Genomic DNA, 22,212 nt, shown 5'->3' on the forward strand with positions numbered 1-22,212 from the left:
TTTCATATTATTATTTTTTTCTAAACAAGAAAAAGCATGTCATGCTTGACCGTGACTATTGTAAACTAGCAGCCAGCTAACACTTAAGGTCATTGCACACATTGAGTCCGAATTTTTCGCACGTTAAAAAATAAATACCTCACGTTATGTTAATCACACTTGCACACTGCCTCCAAATTTTTCGTCCGTCATAAAAAATTGCGGATCGGGTTTGATTTTTTGCGTTTTTCGCATCTGTAGCAAGCATTTTGAGAGGTGTTTTGACAGTTCAGAGCCACCGTACAAGCGAACGCCAAAATGCAGAATTGCGTCTGTCAAGTTCATTCACTTTGTCCCGCAGCACAAGCACTGTAAAGGTCCTTGTACGCTGAGTTCGCAAAAATTAGTGGTCTTCTTTATAATATGTGGCTCCAGTAATGCTAGCAAAGCATCAACGATTACTGACATCCTGAAATAAACTCTGAATCACCCGGGTTAATCCCGCAGTTTATTAATAAGGAGGTGCGCCTTAAAAGTATTGCCGGCCTCACTCCTCTGTATCTGTTTTTAAGAAGAGAGTGGACAACATCGTTCTATTTCGTCGGACTCAGTGTGCAAGGTTTCTGTGCGTGACGAATTTTTAAGATTACGAATACGAAATAACGTATACGAAAATTTCGGACACAGTGTGCAATGACCGTAACACTGCTACACTGGCCGCGAACGGCGCAACAAATTGCGTTAAAGCACGTAGATCCCGTTATAATGAGTCATTCAGTAACTGAGCGCGAGCGCTACAGTAAACGCATTCCGTGCGCTTATGCTGCAGACAAGTTGACAAATAGATACAGAAAAGTGCGCTTTGATGCATCCAGTGTAGAAATGGCATTAGGATGTGGCAGACCATTTTCTTCTGCAAGTTTTAGCTCAAACTTACTCGGTTTAAACTCGTCTTAACCAAACGCCCCCCAAAACCACCTCAGCGCCCCCCTTTCAAAATTATTGCTTTCAGCGCCCCCCGAGGCTCTCCCAACGCCCCCTGGGGGGCGGTACCGCCCCCGTTGAGAAACACTGCTTTAGTGGATCGTGTTTTTTTTTTTTTTTTTATTAGAATGCATTATTTATTTTCCGTTCCTTTCTGAAAACAGATTCAGCTGTGCAGGTCCGGCTGGCATATGGACTGGTATATGCAAATGTTGGGGGCGTAACTGTTAATGATCCCGACTATAATGTCACAGTCGGTGTTATGTTGGGATTGGCCTCTTTTTCAGTGGTCTTTTGCACGCACAAGATTTACATAAGAAGGAGGAAACAATGGTGTTTGAGGCTTATGCTATGTAATTTCTATTAGGGTTGGAAATCGATTCTGATTCTGGAATCGGATACTTAAGATAAAGAATCGGATACTTGTCATAAAATGAAAATTTCGATTCCTCGTATCGATTCCTGGGCGCATTTTTTCATCTGGCAATCTGCCAGGACCTTCCGCGCGGATAATCTGCCAGGACCTTACATGGTATTGTAAACATCAGTCCACAAGATGGATCGCGTGAAGCGCTCAAAAGTGTAGCTACACTTTGTAAAAACCGAAGACAAAGCTACCGCTGCACGCAAACCTAATCTTAGAGACCTGCAGGGGATGGATTTTTTTTTAGTCCCGCACCTGCCCGCTCCAGCAGAAATGGTATTTCATCCCACTCACGCCCGCATAAAAGTAACCTATACCCCCGCAGGAAGACAGGTCTCTACTTCATCTCTTGGCTGCATGAAACAAACCCTCGCGCTAATGTAAAGGTAAAGACAGTCAGAGTAATATTAACGAACTCGCGCGTGCCTAATGTATTCATTCTTGTATCGGAGTCGTACATTAGGCACGCATAAGTCCGCCGTTGATTGACTAACTATTCATGATTTCGGGGCTCTGATCCATAGTATTTTTCATGAAATTTCTAAATATTTGCATAGTTGTCAAAATTAGGGGTGCACCGATCCAATGTTAGGATCGGATATCGGCCCCGATACTGAAAAAAATAGTTTTTTTCCTTTTTTTTTTTTTCTTTTTTTTTTTTTTTTTCTTCCTCCGTCGCAGCCAGTGACTGTAGAGCCCTGCACAGGCCTTAAATCGAAGCCCTAGCCCGGCCCTGGTCCGAGACTCACAGGCTGTAGGCTGAGTCTTTTTTTTTTTCTCAAAGTTTTAGTTTTTTAAGTGACATCGATATCCAAGCGGTATGTGGTCCACAGTGAGTTTACTCAATTTAACCTATATGTGACCCTGGACCACAAAACCAGTCATAAGGTTAATTTTTACAAAACTGAGATTTATACATCATATGAAAGCTCAATAAATAAGCTTTCTATTGATGTATGGTTTGTTAGGATCGGACAATATTTGGCTGAGATACATCTGTTTGAAAATCTGGAATCTGAGGGTGCAAAAAAATCAAAATACTGAGAAAATCACCTTTAAAGTTGTCCAAATTAGGTTCTTAACAATGCATATTACTAATCAAAAATTACATTTTGATATATTTACAGTAGGAATTTTACAAAAAATCTTCATGGAACGTGATCTTTACTTAATTTCCTAATGATTTTTGGCATAAAAGAAAAATCTAAAATTTTGACCCATGCAATGTATTTTTGGCTATTGCTACAAACAAACCCCAGCGACTTAAGACTGGTTTTGTGGTCCAGGGTCACATATATCAAATCAACACTTGACTAGTCTACAATACAATCCACAGATATAAAATAAACATCAATATATCACAATGTTAGATTTAAAGTTTATTATCACCATCTCAGAACAAAGGCATTTCGAACAAAAATAGAGAGCAGGGCAAAACCGGAACATGCAAAGTCGAAGTGGTGAAGTAAACAAATAATGAACAAATATATAAAGAATAAATAGCCTAATAGCACACATTTATTTAGGTTAAACGATTAAACTAATATTGTAATATGCTTTAAGTTTTTTTATATCTATGGATTTTAATTTAAATCATGATGACTTGAGAAGGCTAAATTGTTCTCTCTGCAGCTGGCCGCAATTGGTCGTTACTTAAAAACACTGCACCATTTTTTTCGTTCTTTTATTTAAATACCCTTTACGGTGTCAGTAATTACTGTGCTGCTAATTTCTGATTTGGGTTTGTTAAAATATGTTAGGCTACCTTATTAAAAGTATTGCTCTTAACAGACCTGTTTGTTTTGTATCACTAGCGCAGTGTCCGTTCTCGAAGCATGTAAGCTCTGCCTGCATGAGACGCGCCGCTTCCAACTTGAAATGTTCTATTACAATCTATTAATTCTGAACGTGTTATGTGTCCATATTGCACCAAAATGCAACACTGCAGTCCTTTGGGTCCACAGCAAAAATCGATTGAATGAACTGTTCTCGACATAATAAAAATGCAAACAGACAGACACACAGAGATTCCTGCCTTTATTAGAGAGAAGAATATGTTTAGCCCCTCCCTCCGAAGCTTTGAATATTCGGTATTGATTACTACCGAAGATTTGAAGCTCAAAAAATGGTATTCGAACCAGCCCTATTCAATACATTACATCTGTTTTGTCTTAGTTAGGAAAGTAATGTTTAGTTAAGAAAGTTTGGTGCCTTTAGTTTCTTCTACATGGTGGAAGGAAGGTATAAGGTGGAAGTTATGCAGTTTATAATTAATTCAACAATGGTATCGGATGGGTATCGGGTATCGACAGATATACAAAGCCCAGGCATCGGTATCGGTATCGGAACTGGAAAAGTCGGATCGGTGCATCCCTAGTCAAAATTAATGTCCTGTGTTTTATAATGAATGCTCACCCATTCATTATCTTGTAAGGGTCAGTGGTGTTTATGCACATATGAGCACCAGCATAAACAGATTTAGAATGTATTTACTGTATTTTTCATTTGTATGTTTATTTTATAATAAATACAAACAGTAGATATTCAGTCAGTCCAGTTCAAAAGGACAGGTTTAGTGAGTGGTATTTTGGCATCTCCCTGTTAAATGTTTGGCAGGTTCACTTACTTAAGAAAAAGTACTCTGAAATTGTGAAGAATGTCTGAATTAAAGAATTCAGGAGCTTTAAAATATGTATATGTATATACATGTTAAAACTGCAGCTGCGTTAAAACTGTAACAAAGTTACAACTGAGCAGAGGGTTTTCTTTTAAATTCAGAAGTATAGCTTTAATTTAAAGTTTGTTTGAATTTTGAGGGTGTTTTTATAACATGCAGTAGAAAAATAAAAAGGCAAAACAAATGTTTTGGTTAATAAAAAAAGGTTTAAAAATAAACGCTTTTAGAGGAAATGTCAGGCATGGGGGGCCTTGCAAAATTCACCCGAGAAGGAGGGGGGCCCCGGTGTAAAAAAGGTTGAGAACCCCTGTAATAAACTAATATGTTGCAAGCATGGTCACAAGCAACATGTCTAAGCATCTGCAGTTGGTTCACCACTTCGAAATAAAAGAAAATATTTTTTGTTTGTTATTTGAGCTGAAACTAATGGCACTGAAAATAAACATGTATGATATATTAATGCTTGTTTTTAATTGTTGTTGTTGTTGTTGTTTACTAAATTGGAATCGAAACTGGGAATCGATAAGAATCAGAATTGATAAGTGGAATCGGAATCAATAAAATTCAAATGATACCCAACCCTAATTTCTATGTACAGAACTGTTATTATTCAATGCCAAGGTAAATACAGTTTTCCATTCTATGGCACCTTTAAGTGATTATAAGGCGAGAGTTCTTTGCATGCTTTCAAGGCCATAATCCATTATAAGAATTTGAATACATTTACTCATTTATTCACTCTCTAATAACCATTTATCCGATATTGCCTTTTCTACTTCAGTTGACTAAATATTTTGTGAATGCAGACACAACGACTGGATTGCGTTTACATTACACTGAGATCCGATCACAGTGCATCCTTGACTACCTCAGGACCAGGACACGCTAATCGGATATCATTCTGATCAGAAGTGCATTTACACTTGTCTTTTCAATATGTATGTGGACAACATCTGGATACAGGTCACATTGTATTAGCAAAAAATGAAACACAGCCTTTGTTATTTGTTTAATGAACTTCTGTTTTGACAGGTCTGCTGATAGGGACCGGTTTGGTCGCTCCAGACTACGGCGATCCACCTCTAGAGAGCGTGAGAGGAGGAGGAGAAGGCGAAGTCGGGATGAAGACAAGTTCAAAGGCAGTCTGTCAGAGGGTATGAAAGCAGACCAAGACTCCTCCTCTGAAGAAGTGTAAGTAACTGAAATTTTTTCAAGGCTTGAACCTACTAAGGTTGCATGTGAATAGTAACATCAAAAATGTTTGAATCTGTAGTAACTTTTCAGTAGTAACTTGGACTGATGGTGATACTTAGAACCAAGTCAGTTTGGTACCTGGTCATTGCCTGAAAGCTGACTGCTTTTGCTTGATCGTATATGTGTACATTTCATATGTGAAGAAAGCTTGTCGCTACATGGCGTCTCCTAGACATTTTCGTTAAGAAAATTTTTTATTGACTGACCATGCAACTGGACCAAAATCAAACGAAAACCAGATTCATGTTAAAATGTACAGGCTTTGCCGAGTGCAGACGGGCTGCATGATTAATCAAAATAAAACCGAAATCTCGATAAGGCTTAAAAAAAATCACAGCCTGATGAGGTTAAATTGATATGTGCAGTTCATTTCAGAGAAGCGCAGAAGTTTGATTGGTTCACAAGAAACACAGATAGGGTGCTTTCACACCTGTAGACCGATTAAAATTATTACAATGTTGCTTTTTATTCTTGGTGTGGTTCACTTTCACACAGCAAAGTTTCTAAACTGACCAATGGCGCTTTTCCACTACACAGTACCAGCTCGCCTCGGCTCGGCTCTGTTTGGTTTTCCACTGTGTAAAAGTTGTACCTGTACCTCTACAATAGTACCTGGTTTGTCATAGCGACGCTGCAGGAAACTGCCGTGACGTAATCTTCTACGCGACACACACCCGCTGTCTGCACCTCCTCGTTTGACCACGGCGTATTCTTCCGAGTTGCCATAATATGTAATGGATTGGATATGTCACGCAATCTCTGGCCAAACTTTTTAAAATGGTGGGGTTATTCTGGATACTATTGCTGGCGCATGCAATGATGACGCAGTGAATAGTGACGATTCTCTCTGACCAATCAGCAGTCTGCTGTGTTTTCACGTCACATTTAGTATCGCCTCAGCTCGCTTGGAACCTCGCCGGAGGTGGTATGAAAAAAAAGTACCTGGAAGCCTGTACAGGTACAACTTTTACACAGTGGAAAACCAAATAGAGCCGAGTCGAGTCTGTGTACTGTGTAGTGGAAAAGCGCCACAAATCATTCCAATCCATTCCAAAGTTACAAAAGCTATTCAATCAAGAGCAGTGAGTGATTTCCTTGTTGTTGCTGTTTGGTGAATATTAAGAAATTGCTGTCAGTTTAAGAGAATGCACTGATCCTGTGCACTGATACTTAACGTTTAGCCGGCTATATCTGCTAGGATACTTGCCAAGATGCAAATTTTTGTGTGAATTTGTCTGTTCAAGCACAATAAAAGAGCTTAGTATTTTCGCGCGTTCTGAGGCGTGGGTTTGCGCGCTTCCGATGAGCGCACACACAGATCTTCTCACTGCGCGCGCGAGTTTGCGTCTTATGGCTCTTAAATGTTGAAACTGGCAAAGATTAAATGAGTTTAGTTTAAATCCAGATAGCAATATGTGCTGTTCAGGCTTCACCTGGACACAAGCACTATGAGCACCCGGGAGATGACGGAATAAATGACTGCTCATATTCCAGCATACGGCACTCGCATTGAACAAGAATGGTTTGTCCACGTTTTTATTTAATCGCTGTTGTTGTAACGTATTGGGAAGCCAGAATGCGCATCCATCAACAGAAACGCGTGTTAGCTGAACCCTGTTTGTTTTACGTGTTGTTATTTAAAACATATTACAGATGCGTTGTCAGATTAAATTTGAACCACTGTCCTTGTGCGTGCCGAACCGTGTGTGGAGAACCCTACGGTTTGATTTTTTTTTTTAACAGAGAACCGTTGCACCCCTAGTTAATACAAGTCATACAAAGTAAACTGTCGTCTTATTGGTCAAAGACAACATACTGACCAAAATGTGACAATATATGAGCATCCTCTGGTCGGCCCAAAGTTCATAATCTCTGTTTTTCCGTTTAAATGAGCCAAATTTTAAATCCGCCAGCTCTTGACTTCCAGACAAGCCCGAAATTTTTTTTTTTTTTTTTGCCAAAATTAGGTTTTTATTACATTATTATTCTATAACATCTTGTCTATCATCTCTGAAAATATCTTGGCAAAATGTTTTGCCAAGTGTTTAGTGCAGAAAAATAAACTACAAGGGGTAATCAAAAGTTCAGAGACTATACTCATGATAAACAACGGAAGACAGACGCTAGTCTGTTTATGTAATGATGCAGTATAGCGCTCCTGACATTTTAAACCTGTTTTTCTCAAAACTCCATTACTGAAAATACCTATCCCACCTAAGACTAATAAATGATTTTACTAAACATAATGAAAAATTTGTTTAGTTAAAAAAAAAAGCTACAGGAGAAAAACACAAGCAACACTTGAAACATTAAAAAATAGCACAGGGAGAATAACTGTTATTATTATAATTCTCTCTGTTATTTATTTATTTATTTATTTATTTATTTATTGTGGGTTTCATGCTGTCCTAAGGCATAGCAGGGCTTGAAATTAACTTTTTTACTTGGTAGCACTGGTGCTCCCAACTTCAAAAAGTTAGGAGCCCCCAAAAAATATAGGAGCACCCAATTTATTTTTAGTAATGTGCCGATCTTGATTCTTCATGGCTGATTCTGATTGCAGATGTTTTTCAAGCGAATGGGCTGATTCTAATATGCCTTTTTTAATATATTTATTTTACGCCTTAAACAAGGGGCAAGAATGAATGAAAAACAAGATGTTTATTTTCTCTATTGTAAGTACAGCCGTTTAAATTACAGGCAGCCACTGCATTTTTAAATAATCTACAGTATAAATAACAAAAAATAAACGACACAGTTCTTTCTTAGTCGTGTAGGCAATAAATGCAGTCATAATCAAAGTAGGCTACTCTTTCAATATTCAAAGTGCAAATAGAGACTGAATTTTCCCATCATGATACAGAGCTATAGAAAACTACACAACTGATTATAGCCCAATACTAATAACAGCTTAGATATTTTATGTAGCCTAATTTGCCTGCATTGGGGAGTCGATCTCTAAACTTGGGGTATTTTTACTTTTGGTTTCATTTTAACGATCGCGCGAATCAGCGGCGCTGTGCATGCATTCTACAATACAAGACATTAATTTTACAAAACCATTTGAAAGTGGGAGGACACATACAGGATTTGTAAAAAGCCCCAAGTGGAAATTACGCCCCTGCGTGAGTGGACACCTCTGAGTGACATCTCTGCTGGACGCGACAAAGCGACAGTTGCAAATCATTTTAACTTTGAAGCCGAGAGCAATTATACCTCGTCAAACTTTCTGCATTGAGCTTTTGAATGACCAGCACCTGCCTGGGTCTGTGCGAATTCATCTATGGTTTTATCTTCTCTTTCACACACCGATCCATCTCCCATTTTAAGTGACGTCCTTTGGCTGTTTACGTTTTTATACTATTTTTCTGCTGATGGCCCACGCCCCCACTTTGAGAACCACTGCTATAGGCTAACTTAAGAGAGCCATAACTTTTGTTGCGTTCAATGTACAAAAAAAATACCAAAACGTAGGGCTGGGCGATTCTTTCGATTTTTTTCGATTAATTCGAATTTACGTTTTAAGACGATTTAATTTTTTATTAAATCGAGGTATCGCGATTTTTTAATACAAATATTAGATACATTGTAATTGCATCAATGGCAGAATAATTAAGAGGCAATATTGTCCGACAACATGATGGCGCGCCTAACTAACCGCTGTATTCAGAACGGAAAACAAATAACGCGTTCTGGTAAAATAACGCGAGTCACTAAGTGGACATGATTAGCTGCTTGCTAGCAAGTTAGCCTGTTATATTACATACAATTTCACTTATCACATAAACAGAGTAGAGAGATGATTGAAGACAATAGCGAATTATTTGCATATCAAGGCTCGAGTGCGACCAGCATATTTGTATTTGCGCTGAGTGGAGCTTCAAAGGTTTCTATGTGTTTTGCACATTGACTAATGTATCTCAAGTGTAGAGAGAGTGTAAATAAGAGACTGAATGGGCAGTAGCTTCGTTTATTATAATAGAGCTTTGTGATATTGCGAACTAAGATGAGTGACAGCTTTTAATCATTTTTAAGGGAGTTTGTAAACGAGATATTGATTTATTATAACAGTTAAATAAACAAGAAGTTATTATTAAGTGACTTACATTGTCTGACTATAACACTATTGCCTGATTTTGCTCTGTTTCGTTGTCAAAAGTAGTCTGAAACAAGTCACAGCTGAGCCGCTGCGCATCTCCACTCAAACACAGCGGTGTTTCGTTTATGAATGAACGTGCGTTTTTAAACGAATCTAGTGAAATGATTCAATTTCCCGTTCATTAAGATTCACTTGCATTATTCTTGAATGAACCATCCGTTCAAACGAATCAAATGAATATGATTCAGTAATTAAATCAGTGTCTTACCACCACCTGCTGGCAGATCGTTTCAGTTATTTAAATCATTTAATATTTCTGTGTTCAAAATTGTATATTTTTGTATACGATATAAGTCCAAGAGAAAAGCATGGAAATATATATTTTCCTCCCATCTCATATTTATTTGTCTTACAAACATTTACTGTGTCTGGTATTATAAGAATGGGGTCTGGTGCACTGATGCAGTTGCAATGTATACTGCAAAATATATGGTGCCCATATATATTGTGGAAAAGCTGGGGTTTCTTTACATGCTAAAAGTAGTAGGGGGAAAAAACGATTTTAAATCGTAAATCGGATTTTTTGTGAAAAAAATCGGGGATTTTATTTTTAGGCCATATCGCCCAGCCCTACCAAAACGTTTTGGAAAGTGTACACATACATACATACATACATACATACATACATACATACCAGAGGTTGCGTTAGACTTTTTCGTTGTCTGTCATTTTGACGGACAGGGTGGTAAAAATTCCGTCATAATCTATTATTACCCGTCATTTTAATTTTTATATTATAATAATACATTTAATTGCTTTTATTTGTGTTCAAATTTTCATTTTTAATAATGAACATACAATGCAAGCATGCTGTATAGGTTTTCGCATTTATTTATGAAGAGAACAGATGAACAGAAACTGCGTTACTTTTCATGTTCAATACCACACTCAGCAGTGACAAAAACAACAAAACATGCAGGACTGGGTAAAAAAAATCGATTACTCGATTTGAATAGATTCTAATTTTTATAGACTAATATTTCTTAAATCCTAATCGATCTTTCTGTATATGCTGTTTGTGAAGAAGAGTAGGCTACGTGCCTCATTTGTTACTTTCAATATGAAAAAGTGTCAGATTTCAAATTCTGTCCATTTAATTAGAAAATTCAAGTAATAAATACCGTTTTGGCGCTCTTTAATGTGGCGTGATAGATCGCTGTAGCCTTAACTTGGTAATGGCCTGTGTGTAATCAAACGCATAGCAAAGGATTCGTAAGAGTTTCTTTTTTTGTTCTGGATAACGTGCTCTGCTGCAACACTGGAGCGCATTTGCCACCAACTGGACAGGGGTGGGAACTACAGTTACAAATTACAATAGATCCGTCACTGATAAAAAAAATTCTGTCAATGACGGATAATTTTCGGTTAATGCGAACTCTGATACATACATACATACATATATATACACACACACATACACACATATACACATACACATGAATTATTGGAACCATGTCCTGTGGTCTGATGAGACTATAAGATAAACCTGTTTGGCTCAGATGGTGTCCAGCATGTGTGGCGATGCCCTGGTGAGGAGTACCAAGAAAATTGTGTCTTGCCTACAGTCAAGCATGGTGGTGGTAGCATCAGACCTGAATCCTATTAAGCATCTGTGGGGCATCCTCAAGCGCAAGGTGAAAAAGCACCATGTGTGTAATGTCCAGCAGCTCCGTGAGAAATGGAAGAGGATCCCAGCCATAACCTGTGCAGCTCTGGTCAATTCCATTGTTTAAGGATGATTAAACAATGGTGCTAACTAGGGCCGGGACTTTAACGCGTTAATTTAGATTAATTAATTACACAAAAATAACGCGTTAAAATTTTTTAACGCATTTTAATCGCACTAAGTTTTGCACCGGTCTACTACTTAACGATCAATGCACACTCTTAACTGCTAATATTGCCCGCAACACACTGCGCCGTGAACGAGGATTCGATTAGAACTACAAACACGCATAAAAAGTGTTAAAAACTACAAACATGGAGGATATACGCGACCAACGGACAGGTAGAGAAAGGGGTTTGAGTGATAAATAATCAGTGTGTAACCTGATAAAAACTATTTTTTAAAATGTTATCCGCGTTATATTCCATGTGCAGCAACATTTATAATGATAGGTTTGGTCATTAACGTTTAAATGCATAATTAAGCAAACACAAGAGCAGATTTCTCGGAATGAAAGACTCGTTAAAGAACGTGCCTCTTGCTACACTTAATGGCAATATTGCACTGGTCTGTTGGACTTGGTTGAACAAAAATAAACAATATTTTGTTGCTTAAGCTTATGTATTCAGTCATTATTCAATGGTATACTAAAAATCCATGTAAAAATCTTAATTCTCACTGTTCTCAGGTCAAATATTTACATGCGATTAAAATGCGATTAATTTCGATTAATTAATTACAAAGCCTCTAATTAATTAGATAAAAATTTTTAATCGAGTCCCGGCCCTAGTGCTAACACAATACATTGACACTTTGGACAAGTTTACTTAGGGTGTACTCACTTTTGTTGGCAGCTATTTTCAGGGGACAATAAATCTATACTGCTGTACAAGCTGCACATTGACTACTCTAAAATATATCCAAGTTTAATTTCTATTGTGTTGTCCCTTGAGAAGATATACTAATTTGGTTGCTGAAATGTAAGGGGGGAACTCACTTTTGTGACGTACTCTATCTGTCTGTCTGTCATCTATCTATCTATCGCAGAACATGCACTCGAGTAGGCCTGTGTTTATATTGTTTCACATGTTAATGTTGAGACAACAATAATGCTTGGGTGAAAGTTGGCTCCTCAGTCAAATAACAATAAGAATGTGCGTCGACACAAACGTTTTGTTTTCTGTACTGGACTGATTTCTGCACGTACCTGCAGTCATGAATGCAGTGATGGGCAGCTGTCTTTCCTCAGGTGACTGTTTTGATCAATATAATTTCAAACTTTGTGAGGTAACAATGATATTTTGTGATCAAACTTAACTACCCAGTGCATTTAGTTACACCTGTTTAGGATTTATCATGGATTCCCTGCATTTATGGCCAGCAAAGCAGCGTGCAAAACAATCAAATTGTGCTTTTATTTTTCAAGTAATAATTACAGACTAAATAATTAACTATTTGTGCACACCCCTAATATACATACCGTGCTGCCTGAATTTAGAATTTATTGTTTTTCTGCATTTAAATATGACCCAAAAGATCATCAAATTTCTTGAAAAAGTCTTGAAAGTAGGCAAAGAAAACGCCATCAAGCAAATCATACAGACATATTTTCTTTGTAATTTATTTATTGTTAATATTAAATGTCATTTATTGTAAGAAAAATGACTCCGTGTTACATATCTGTAAGTGGCAAAAGTGTGTTAATCTTTGCTTTAAGTATCTGCTGTGACCCCCTTTTGCAGCAATAACTGCAGCTAAACCGATGTTGTAACTGCTGATCAGTCCTGCACAACGGCTTGTAGGAATTTTAGCTCTGTCCTTAGTATAGAACAGCTTCAACTGCTGAGAATAATATAAGCATAAAGGGGCAGTCGTGGCCTAATGGAAAAAAATAGGAAAAAATTATCAGCAACATGTAGGTAACACGCTCTGTTAGCTTAGATAATTTTTATAGTTTCATCTGGTCTTCAGATATATAGTTAAGTATCATCAGCATAACAATGGAAACTAATTCTGTTTTTTTTTATTTTTTTTATAATATTACCAAGGGGCAACATATTGAAAATAGCAGAGGACCTAGGACAGATCCTTGTGGCACTCCATACTTTACTGGTGATGATGGAGATGACTCCCCATTTAAATAGACAAAGTGATAGGGATCGGACAGGTAGGATCTAAACCATCTCAAAGCCTGCCCTTGAATGCCCATATAGATTTGTAATCAACACTAAAATTGATTAAAACTAGCAATGAGATACAGCCTTGGTCTGACACAAGAAGGAAGTCATTTGTGATTTTTAACAAGTGCAGTTTCTGTGCTATGATGGGGCCTGAAACCTGAATGAAATTCTTCATAGATATAATTTTTTTGCAGGAAGGAGCACAATGTCCTGTAAGAGCTGTGTTTGCACAGGTTCTGCAAAATCCTCTTCACTAATATTCTCTGGGTCTCATTCGGGCTTAAATTGATAATCAATATTGACGACGCCATTGTTTACAATACAACAACGGAGCGAGGTGAGGAGCGTGACATTTCTGGACATATACTAGGCGGATTAGCGAATCACAACACACTGCTAACCAATCTGAGCCCATTACATATTTCTGAGGGAGGGACTTCATAAAACCAGAGCGTTCATATGAGAAGGGACAGAGTGGTGTAGAATAAAGGTAAAAATGTTTGTTTGTTTGTTTGTTTGTTTGTTTTTCAATGAACTATTAACATGTTAGACTGCACCCCATAAATACAGTCAAGCCTAGAAAAAAACAGTAAACCACCCCTTTAATATATGAATTAATAGTTACTACATAATGAGTGAAACGGGTATCTTACCGTGCTCTCTGTTATGTTACGTGTTTGGGTCTGTGGGTCTGCACCTGGATACTATTGCAGAATTGTGCCCTGAATTAGGGATGCTCATATTGACCGTTTAACCGTTAACCGTCAGTAAGAATTTTAACCGATTATTACTATCAGTTAAACGGTTTAAAAAAATAAAATAAAATAAAAAATAATAATAATAATATATATATATATTTTTTATTTTTTTTATTTTTTTTTACGTTTGCTGCATGGTGAAAGAAAAAAATGTCGTGGGCGCGTGTGGACATGTGCAGTGCGGCTCTTCAGACATATTTAGCTGAGTAAGCACCTGCTTTACCTTCTCTCAGTTTGTGTAACTTATGTAAGTAGCCTATGCAACACGATGGCAATGGCAATATTGGGTTATCAGAGAGTGAATCCATGAATAAATGTATTCAAATTCTGAATTAATTATAGTCTAAAAAGTGTGCGCTCCCCTTACAATCACTGGAAAGCTGTCACTCATACATTACTGTAGTTAATAGCAATCTCACAAAGTTAATAAAAAGTAATAAAGTAACCTTTACTCTGTACAATGAACTCTTATTTACATCATGTCTACACTTTCTTTGTTTTAATGAGAGAGTTCATGGAGGTATAGAATTCAGCAGAACTGAAACCGGCACTTTGAGTGGTGAGAGGATCGTAACATAGCCGCCTCTGATTGGCCACTGCGATAATGTAATCACCAGAAATGTCTGTGATTGGCTATTGAACACTGTGAAAACACGTGTCTCCACATATGACCAGTGGATGAAAAGACCCGAACCGCAAATTGAAAGTATTTTTGTGAAGTGTTTTTGTCGCGGATCTAAGCGTTAACAGACAGCGTCCCAGTCTATCCGTACAGCATGTCCACATGTTAAAAACTGAGGTATAGGCTGGTCCGCTATATGTTTTTATGTCCGACGAGAAGAACAAGACCGGTACCTTTCTTCAAAGTGCATAGGATTCAGTGTGTTTTAGTTTTGTCATCTTAATTAGGTAGTTATTTAATTTATACATATTTAGTGTAGGCCTATTTAGGCTATATATATATATATTTTTTTTAATTCTGATTTTCTCTGTTCTCAGAAGCGCTGCTGATGCGTGATAATTTGAGTATATGAATGCAGTTTTTGTTGTTGCTCTGTATGCTGCTGTTTGCACGTTAAAATAAAACATTTGCTTGTATTTTTAATGTATCATCACAGATACTCGTGCATTCTATTTTTTTTTTAAACGAATTTATTATTCTAATTTTATCAGTTAACGGTTAATGATCGGATAACGAGCAGCGGTTGTCGGTCAGGAAAATTAACCGAAATGAGCATCCCTACCCTGAATGCATTTTCTACAGTACATTACTGTTTTAATGTAAAACAGTATGTTACTGTCCACTTTGTAATTTTTAAAAAAGTATTTTACAGTGTAAGCTTTGAGCGTAAGAGACTTTTTATAATAACTTTAACATTCAAAAGTTTAGGAACTGGTGTTTTTGGTGTATGTTTAATGGCAAATCAATTTTTCTGTAGTAATAAAATGATTGGACTTAACATAACATCCCTCTTTAAGAGTATAGCTGCATTTAACGGTACTAATCTTGTCGTAGAAGTAATTGAGTCCTTTGACTAATGTGAAATCCATCTTTATGAATATCTTTAGGATGGAGGACTTTGATGCAGAAGAGGAGGATGAAGAGGCTCTGATTGAGCGGCGACGACAACAGCGACTTGCCATTGTGCAGGTAACACAATATCATGAATTATTCCTCTTTTTAGAGAACATAATCAGGTTATACATCCATAAAACTCTTCTGTTTTGATATAGAAATATAAATCCATAAATGAGGACAGTAATATGGGCTCCATGGCATCAGAGCCCAGCAGTCCTCAGAGCAGCACCCGCAGTCGTTCACCTTCCCCTGATGACATCCTGGAACGGGTAGCAGCTGATGTAAAGGAATATGAGAGGGAGAATGTAAACACTTTTGAGGACAACATCAAGGCCAAGCACAACCTCATCACTCAGGAGAAAGAAGGTATTGTATTCTGGCATGAGTTGGGTTATTAGCAGGGTTTCCCTTACGGGAACTCGAGTTGCGTCCGAAAACGCTATGGGGAACGCCATTGGCGAACCACGCTTTGAATATCGTCTGCAACCTATCGAATGATGGGAGTGACGTCACGGGCGTGTGACGTAAGCGACCAGGAAGTATAAAAGCACGTGTGGTGAAGCCGGTGTCAGCTATCTGTCATTCAGCGAAGCACTCTATGCTTTTCTGTGCCAGTTTGCACAACTTTCTTTTGAGTGATCATGTCGGTTAGAAAGAGGGGAAATAGCCAAAAGAAGGGAGCGAATTTAGAGCAGTCACACTATAGATTGTGTGTTCCTCCTTGCCAACGTTACATTGTTGGTGAGGATACACACGATCTATGTGTGGTCTGCTTGGGAGCGGAGCATGCTGAGTCAGCCCTCGAGGGGGCTAGTAAAGCAGGGGTCTCAAACTCAATTTACCTGGGGGCCGCTGGAGGCAGAGTCTGGGTGAGGCTGGGCCAAATCAGGTTTTCCACAAGAAAAGCTTTGTTAAAAAAATTCCAATCTTCTCAAATCTCTTTATTTTTATTTTTAACACAAAATAAGATGAAAAAATAAATTAGGAATTAATAAGAAAATAAATCAATCAATCAGTACTAAATAATAATAATAATAATAATAATAATAATATGTGGTTTCTTCAGTGTTCTATATCTGCTGTATTCAGATTCAAAAGTCTGTATTAACAGTTCTTTAACCTTCTTCTGAACATGAATTGTCCTGAACATGAATGGAACATTGAAGAATTCATGAACTGTTGTTCTGAACATGGCTTCTCTTGCCTACTCCTTGCTGCTAGAAACCAGGCAGTGCTTCCTCTTCGAATTATTTATTAATAAACTAGTATTTTCTGAGTCAGTGTCGCAAAGATGAAGTTGACGATCCTAACTCGCACACTGGACGCGCTTTTAATGCCTAAATGTATCTTCATGAATTAGGCCTATAGCTAATGAAAGAGTTTTGTTTTCAATTTGAATTATTTCGTTTTATAGTAGTGAAGTAATGATTTAAAGTAAATTTATTACTCTTACATTTATGAGCAAAAATGAAGTTTCACATGGCGCTGGCGGCACCATGTCCTGCAAAGCTTTCACTCTCAGCACAAACGATTGGATATGCGCCTATTAGTATACATTTATCTAGGTTAAACGATTAAACTAATATTGTGATATGCTTTAAGTTTTTTATATGTATGGATTTTAATTTAAATCGTGATGACTTGATTTTAATTTAAATGGCTTGGTCGTCAATTTAAAAAACAAAAACTTGAATTTCACAAACAAAACGTGCTCCAAATATATTTCTAAATTAACTTTATAAACTAAAGAAACGAAAATAAAAGTGATTACTTTGCTATTAAAAACAGCAGCTGTGCAGTGGGGAAGAGAAAGAGAAAAAAGCCTGGTTCCAGTCGGACTCGGCCAGTAATTCTGATGAGCTGTCGAGGTTGTTAGGATTTTTTGCAACCAATGTTTGTTTAATAGCCTATTTAACACTTATTTAGGCTACTTTCTTATTTAAATGTATTATTTCGTTGATTTATTTTAGCGTTTTGTAGGCTGCTTGTTCACTGACGGAATTGCTAAAATAAACACGCACGTTTGTGAATAATGTTTGAGCCTCATTTATTTATATATAAAACACCGCACCACCGGCGGTGGTAAAAATCTTCCACCGTCACAGCCCTACTTTACAGTTACCCACCATAAATACAGTATGTGCACTACATGTTGTATTTAAATCTAAATTTAACATTCAACGACAGATGTTTCAGAAAGTTTTTGCGCTGAGTATTAATTGTCTCCCGGTCTGTGTTCCAGTCTGACATGCTCATTCAGTAAAGATTTAAACTTAACACAGACTGTCAGAATGGACTTTTATGCATAAATGGAAATGCTTGTGTGAATTTTTGAGATTTACAGATAAGGATATGACCGTAAACTGAAAGTTTTCATGCTGAGGACGCAAACTTATCTGTCAAAGCGCCTCACAGGGAAAGCCATTACGCTTTTAGCTTAAAGTTTAAAATAAGGAATTCTCATGTTTTGGGCAGCTTGGATCACGTAACTCTCCTGCAGCATCTCAGTCTGTTTCCTCCACTATTTTTAGATGCATTTTGTCTATAGAAATGCGTCATTCGGTGCTTCAATTTGACGTGATCCTCTGAAGTTGTACGTGCACTGTGGGCGGACCCCAATTAATCCATAATGAGAATCGTGTCATAGTTATTGCAGCCCTAATATATATATATATATATATATATATATGTATATGTATATGTGTGTGTGTGTATATATAAAATAACAGTGTTGTGAATGCAGCACACTGGGACAAATGTCTGCGTGTGCCCAATAGCAACGAGGCAGCCAGCTAGGCATGGAAGAAAACATTCCATGGCAACGCTGCTGTAACTTTCACTCATTGAAAAATGTTTCTCTGCTTGCATCAAGCCCGGCCGATGTCCCGCCCTATACCCCACCGTGATTGGTATGTTCGCTCAGCTCAGCTGTAAAGTGCCGTAAGTATTAAACTCGCGGGCCGCAGTAACATTAAACTTTCATATTAAGGCGGGGGCCACAAACTATCGTCCTGCGGGCCGTGAGTTTGAGACCCCTGCAGTAAAGAAAGGCAGACTCTTTCATGACTCAGAAAATTATAAAAAGTGTTCTCATCTCGTCCAGCAAAAGTAGAAGTGGTTCAGTCAAAACACTGCATTTATAACTGCATGAGAGGATAATATGAGCTGTTTATTTCAGGCTGACATGTTGCAAGCTTTATTTAACATAACAACTGACAAACATATGGAATACTCGGAGTCAGATACGCAAATTAAATATTAAATACAAAATATTTTGACGTCACTAAAAGGAAAAAAAACTTGATCAGTAAAGTCGTGTTTCATCTTTGTTTGTATTGTGATTAAAATGCAATGGTTGGTTCTTTGGTGTATTATTAAATATGTTTAGTTGTTGTAGCAACTGCAAAAACAGTTAATGGCCAGGAAAAAATATTTATGGCTTGTAAATTTTCCCAAGTCACCAGCCATTGGCAGATGTGGCAGAAAGTTAGTTTTAGGCCCTGCTTGCAAGTATAGAAATTAGGACAAAAGTACTGTAATTTCCCTACTGTAGAATAAGGTAAAACAATATACCTGTGAAATACTCATTTTATTTCATTTATTTTATTTTCTAATGACAAATTTATTTACTCATTTATTTTACAGTGAAATTGCTTTAGCTATGACTGTCATAGGAATAATATATACTATTATTATTATTATTATTATTTTATTATCATCATCATCATTATATTCTAATTTGTTTGACCTAGATTTGTTTGATTTTATTTGTTTGATTTAGACTGAGACACTATATTACAACTAAAAAGAGGACAGAGTTCCCTTTAAACTTAAATTACAAGTCAATTCACCAGCTTTGCACACTGAACCAGTGTTGGGAGTTCTTAATTTTAAACTCTCAAAGTGCACCAGAGAGATGAATTTAACTTTAAAATGTACAAAATTTTCTTACGGGGGGGCATGCCCCTGGATCCCCCTAGAGGGACTGAGGTCCACCCACCACAGTCTCAAAAAATCCTGTGGGAAACACTGGCTGACTTGTCTCTTCGCGCCACTAAGGAGACCCTTGTGGCCGCGGAGAGACTTCTTTGGTTGACCCTGTCCGACATGAAAGAGCAGGACAGGGTCTTCCTCCTGGACGACCCGCTTCAGCCTCCTGGCCTGTTTGGTGACGCGGCAGCGTTTCAGTGGTACCTCCCTCGCGCTGCTGGACGGGAGCAACCCCAGCCGTGTACCAGCTCCTCACACAGGGAGATTCAAAAGAGGAGCCGGGGGCTTCTGTGGTGAGGCCTGACCTTCGGGGCCCTCAGGAGATCTGTCAGCCAACCTTGCCATAGTTACAGGGCGCGGCGGTCTCCCGCGAGCTTTCTCCCTTTGTTCCTCCGCCCGGCAACGTAGCGGAGCCGAGGGGCTTGCCACCCCTACGGGGGTCCCTAGAGCAGTTAGTTCAGGTGCCTTCTGCCGGTCCGCCGTTACAGGACACCGAGCCAGCAGCTCAAGTAATACCAGAAACCAGTCTCGAGAGGCTGGTTCCCTTAGTAGACTTTTTGACAGCGTGGAAACTACTGCCAAACGTGTCTACATGGGTCCTGCGCACAGTAGAAAAAGGTTATTACATCCAATTTGGCGCTCCGCCACCACCTTTCAACGGGCGTTTTCCTACTCTCGTGGGCCCCGAGCAGGCTCTGGTAAAGGAACAGGAAGTAAAATCTCTTCCAAGGAAGGAGGCCATCGAGGTGGTCCCTCCTCAGGACAAGGAATCCGGGTTCTACAGCCGGTACTTCATTGTTCCCAAGAAGGATGGGGGGCTGCAGATTTAATGACATGACATGAGAATGCAAACTGTGTTCATTCAGCCAACAGAAATCCTGCTGCGCCACAGCGCACCATTCATAGTTTTACATTACATCATATCTGTCCCAAATTGTTGTTAATGTTCATAAAGACTTGACCCTGGGCTGGAAGATTGGATATTGTGCATGACCAACAAAAATAGTGCTCTTCTATTTTTAAAAAAGTACTTTGTAAATTAATACAAATATTAATATTAATTTTATATTGATCATTAAAATTTATTTCATAGTTCATTAATGTTAACAAAATAAACTTCTTTAACAATATGTGACCCTGGATCACAAAACCAGTCATAAGGTTAAATTTGACAAAACTGAGATTTATACATCACATGAAAGCTCAATAAATAAGCTTTCTATTGATGTATGGTTTGTTAGGATAGGACAATATTTGGCTGATATACATCTATTTGAAATCAGAAATCTGAGGATGCAAAAAAATCAAAAAGACTGAGAAAATCACCTTTAAAGTTGGTCCAAATTAGGTTCTTAACAATGCATATTACAAATCAAAAATTACATTTTGATATGTTTACAGTAGGAATTTTACAAAAAATCTTCATGGAACATGAACTTTACTTAATTTCTTAATGATTTTTGGCATAAAAGAAAAATCAAATTTTGACCCATGCAATGTATTTTTGGCTATTGCTACAAATATACTAGCCTGACAAGCCAGACCCACATAAATGTAGGGTCTGGGCACTCTCCATAGACAGAGCTCAACCAGAGGGGTGGGATAAACGGTTGTCTTTCAAACTCCCTCTCCACGCAATAGGATAGCGCTACAACCAATCAGAGCAACGAAGAAGGTGACGTACTACGTAGTCAGAGCGACGGAAAAGCGAGTTCCTTGCATGTGTGTTGTGGAAAAGCTTAACTTCGAGTCTTTCAGAGTGGCGGCCAAAGCCGATTCGAAAGAAAGTTGCTCGCTAGCAGCAGCCATCGCTCTATCTCTCACGCGTAATTCACGGAACCAGAGAATGTCTGACGCCTGTTTCACACATACTCCGTCTACAGTGCGTCTGCCGTCCGTGTGCGTTATGTATGCGGTGCAAAAGCAGCACGGACTCGTTTTGCTTTCACACAGCGTCCGTAACTGATCCGCGGCTCTTTACCACAAACACAACATTTATCCGTTATTTTGATTTAAAATCCAAACATGCTTTTTCAGCATTGTGAACCTCTTTTATCACAGTACACTAATACAATAATACTAGACATATTCACGTTTAAACTCAGTAAATATAAACAACGTATTATTCATCCATTCATCCTCAATAGAGCCATCGCTCTATAGAACCAGAGAATGTCTGACGGAACTTATGGTCGCACGTCAGTCGTTATCATGTTAAACCCGCCCACCGACTCGTGATTGGCCCGGTCGATTTTGGATTTTTAGAAATCTCAAGTGAACGGAGAGTAACTAGACTGCCCTTGGAAGCAAATGTAATTTGCTGCCGCTAGGGGCGCGTCTAGATTCTAGGCTACAAATATACCCCAGCGACTTAAGACTGGTTTTGTGGTCCAGGGTCACATATATCAGTAAATGTTGAAATTAACAGACTCTAACAAGGAACAACACTATTCTACAGCCTTCATCAATCTTAGCTGATGTCACAAATGGGCTCATTGTAAAGGGGTGGGAATCTTTACATTTTAACAATATGTAAAATTGCAGTTTCTATGCTTTTTGTTT

The 22,212-nt window shown here is 38.1% G+C and overlaps 1 protein-coding gene across 1 annotated transcript in view; it reads left to right on the forward strand.

The window, feature by feature from the left end:
• The window catches only part of prpf4bb (pre-mRNA processing factor 4Bb), a 58,298-nt gene that overhangs the window by 20,379 nt on the left and 15,707 nt on the right, over window positions 1-22,212 (forward strand). Inside the window, exons 4-6 of the mRNA XM_073830710.1 lie at window positions 5,097-5,255; window positions 15,651-15,732; window positions 15,816-16,026. Of these exons, the coding sequence (XP_073686811.1) occupies window positions 5,097-5,255; window positions 15,651-15,732; window positions 15,816-16,026 (452 nt within the window). The remainder of the gene's footprint in view (window positions 1-5,096; window positions 5,256-15,650; window positions 15,733-15,815; window positions 16,027-22,212) is intronic.

The sequence above is a fragment of the Garra rufa genome, chromosome 24, assembly GCF_049309525.1.
Source record: "Garra rufa chromosome 24, GarRuf1.0, whole genome shotgun sequence".
Classification (NCBI taxonomy): Eukaryota; Metazoa; Chordata; class Actinopteri; order Cypriniformes; family Cyprinidae; genus Garra; species Garra rufa.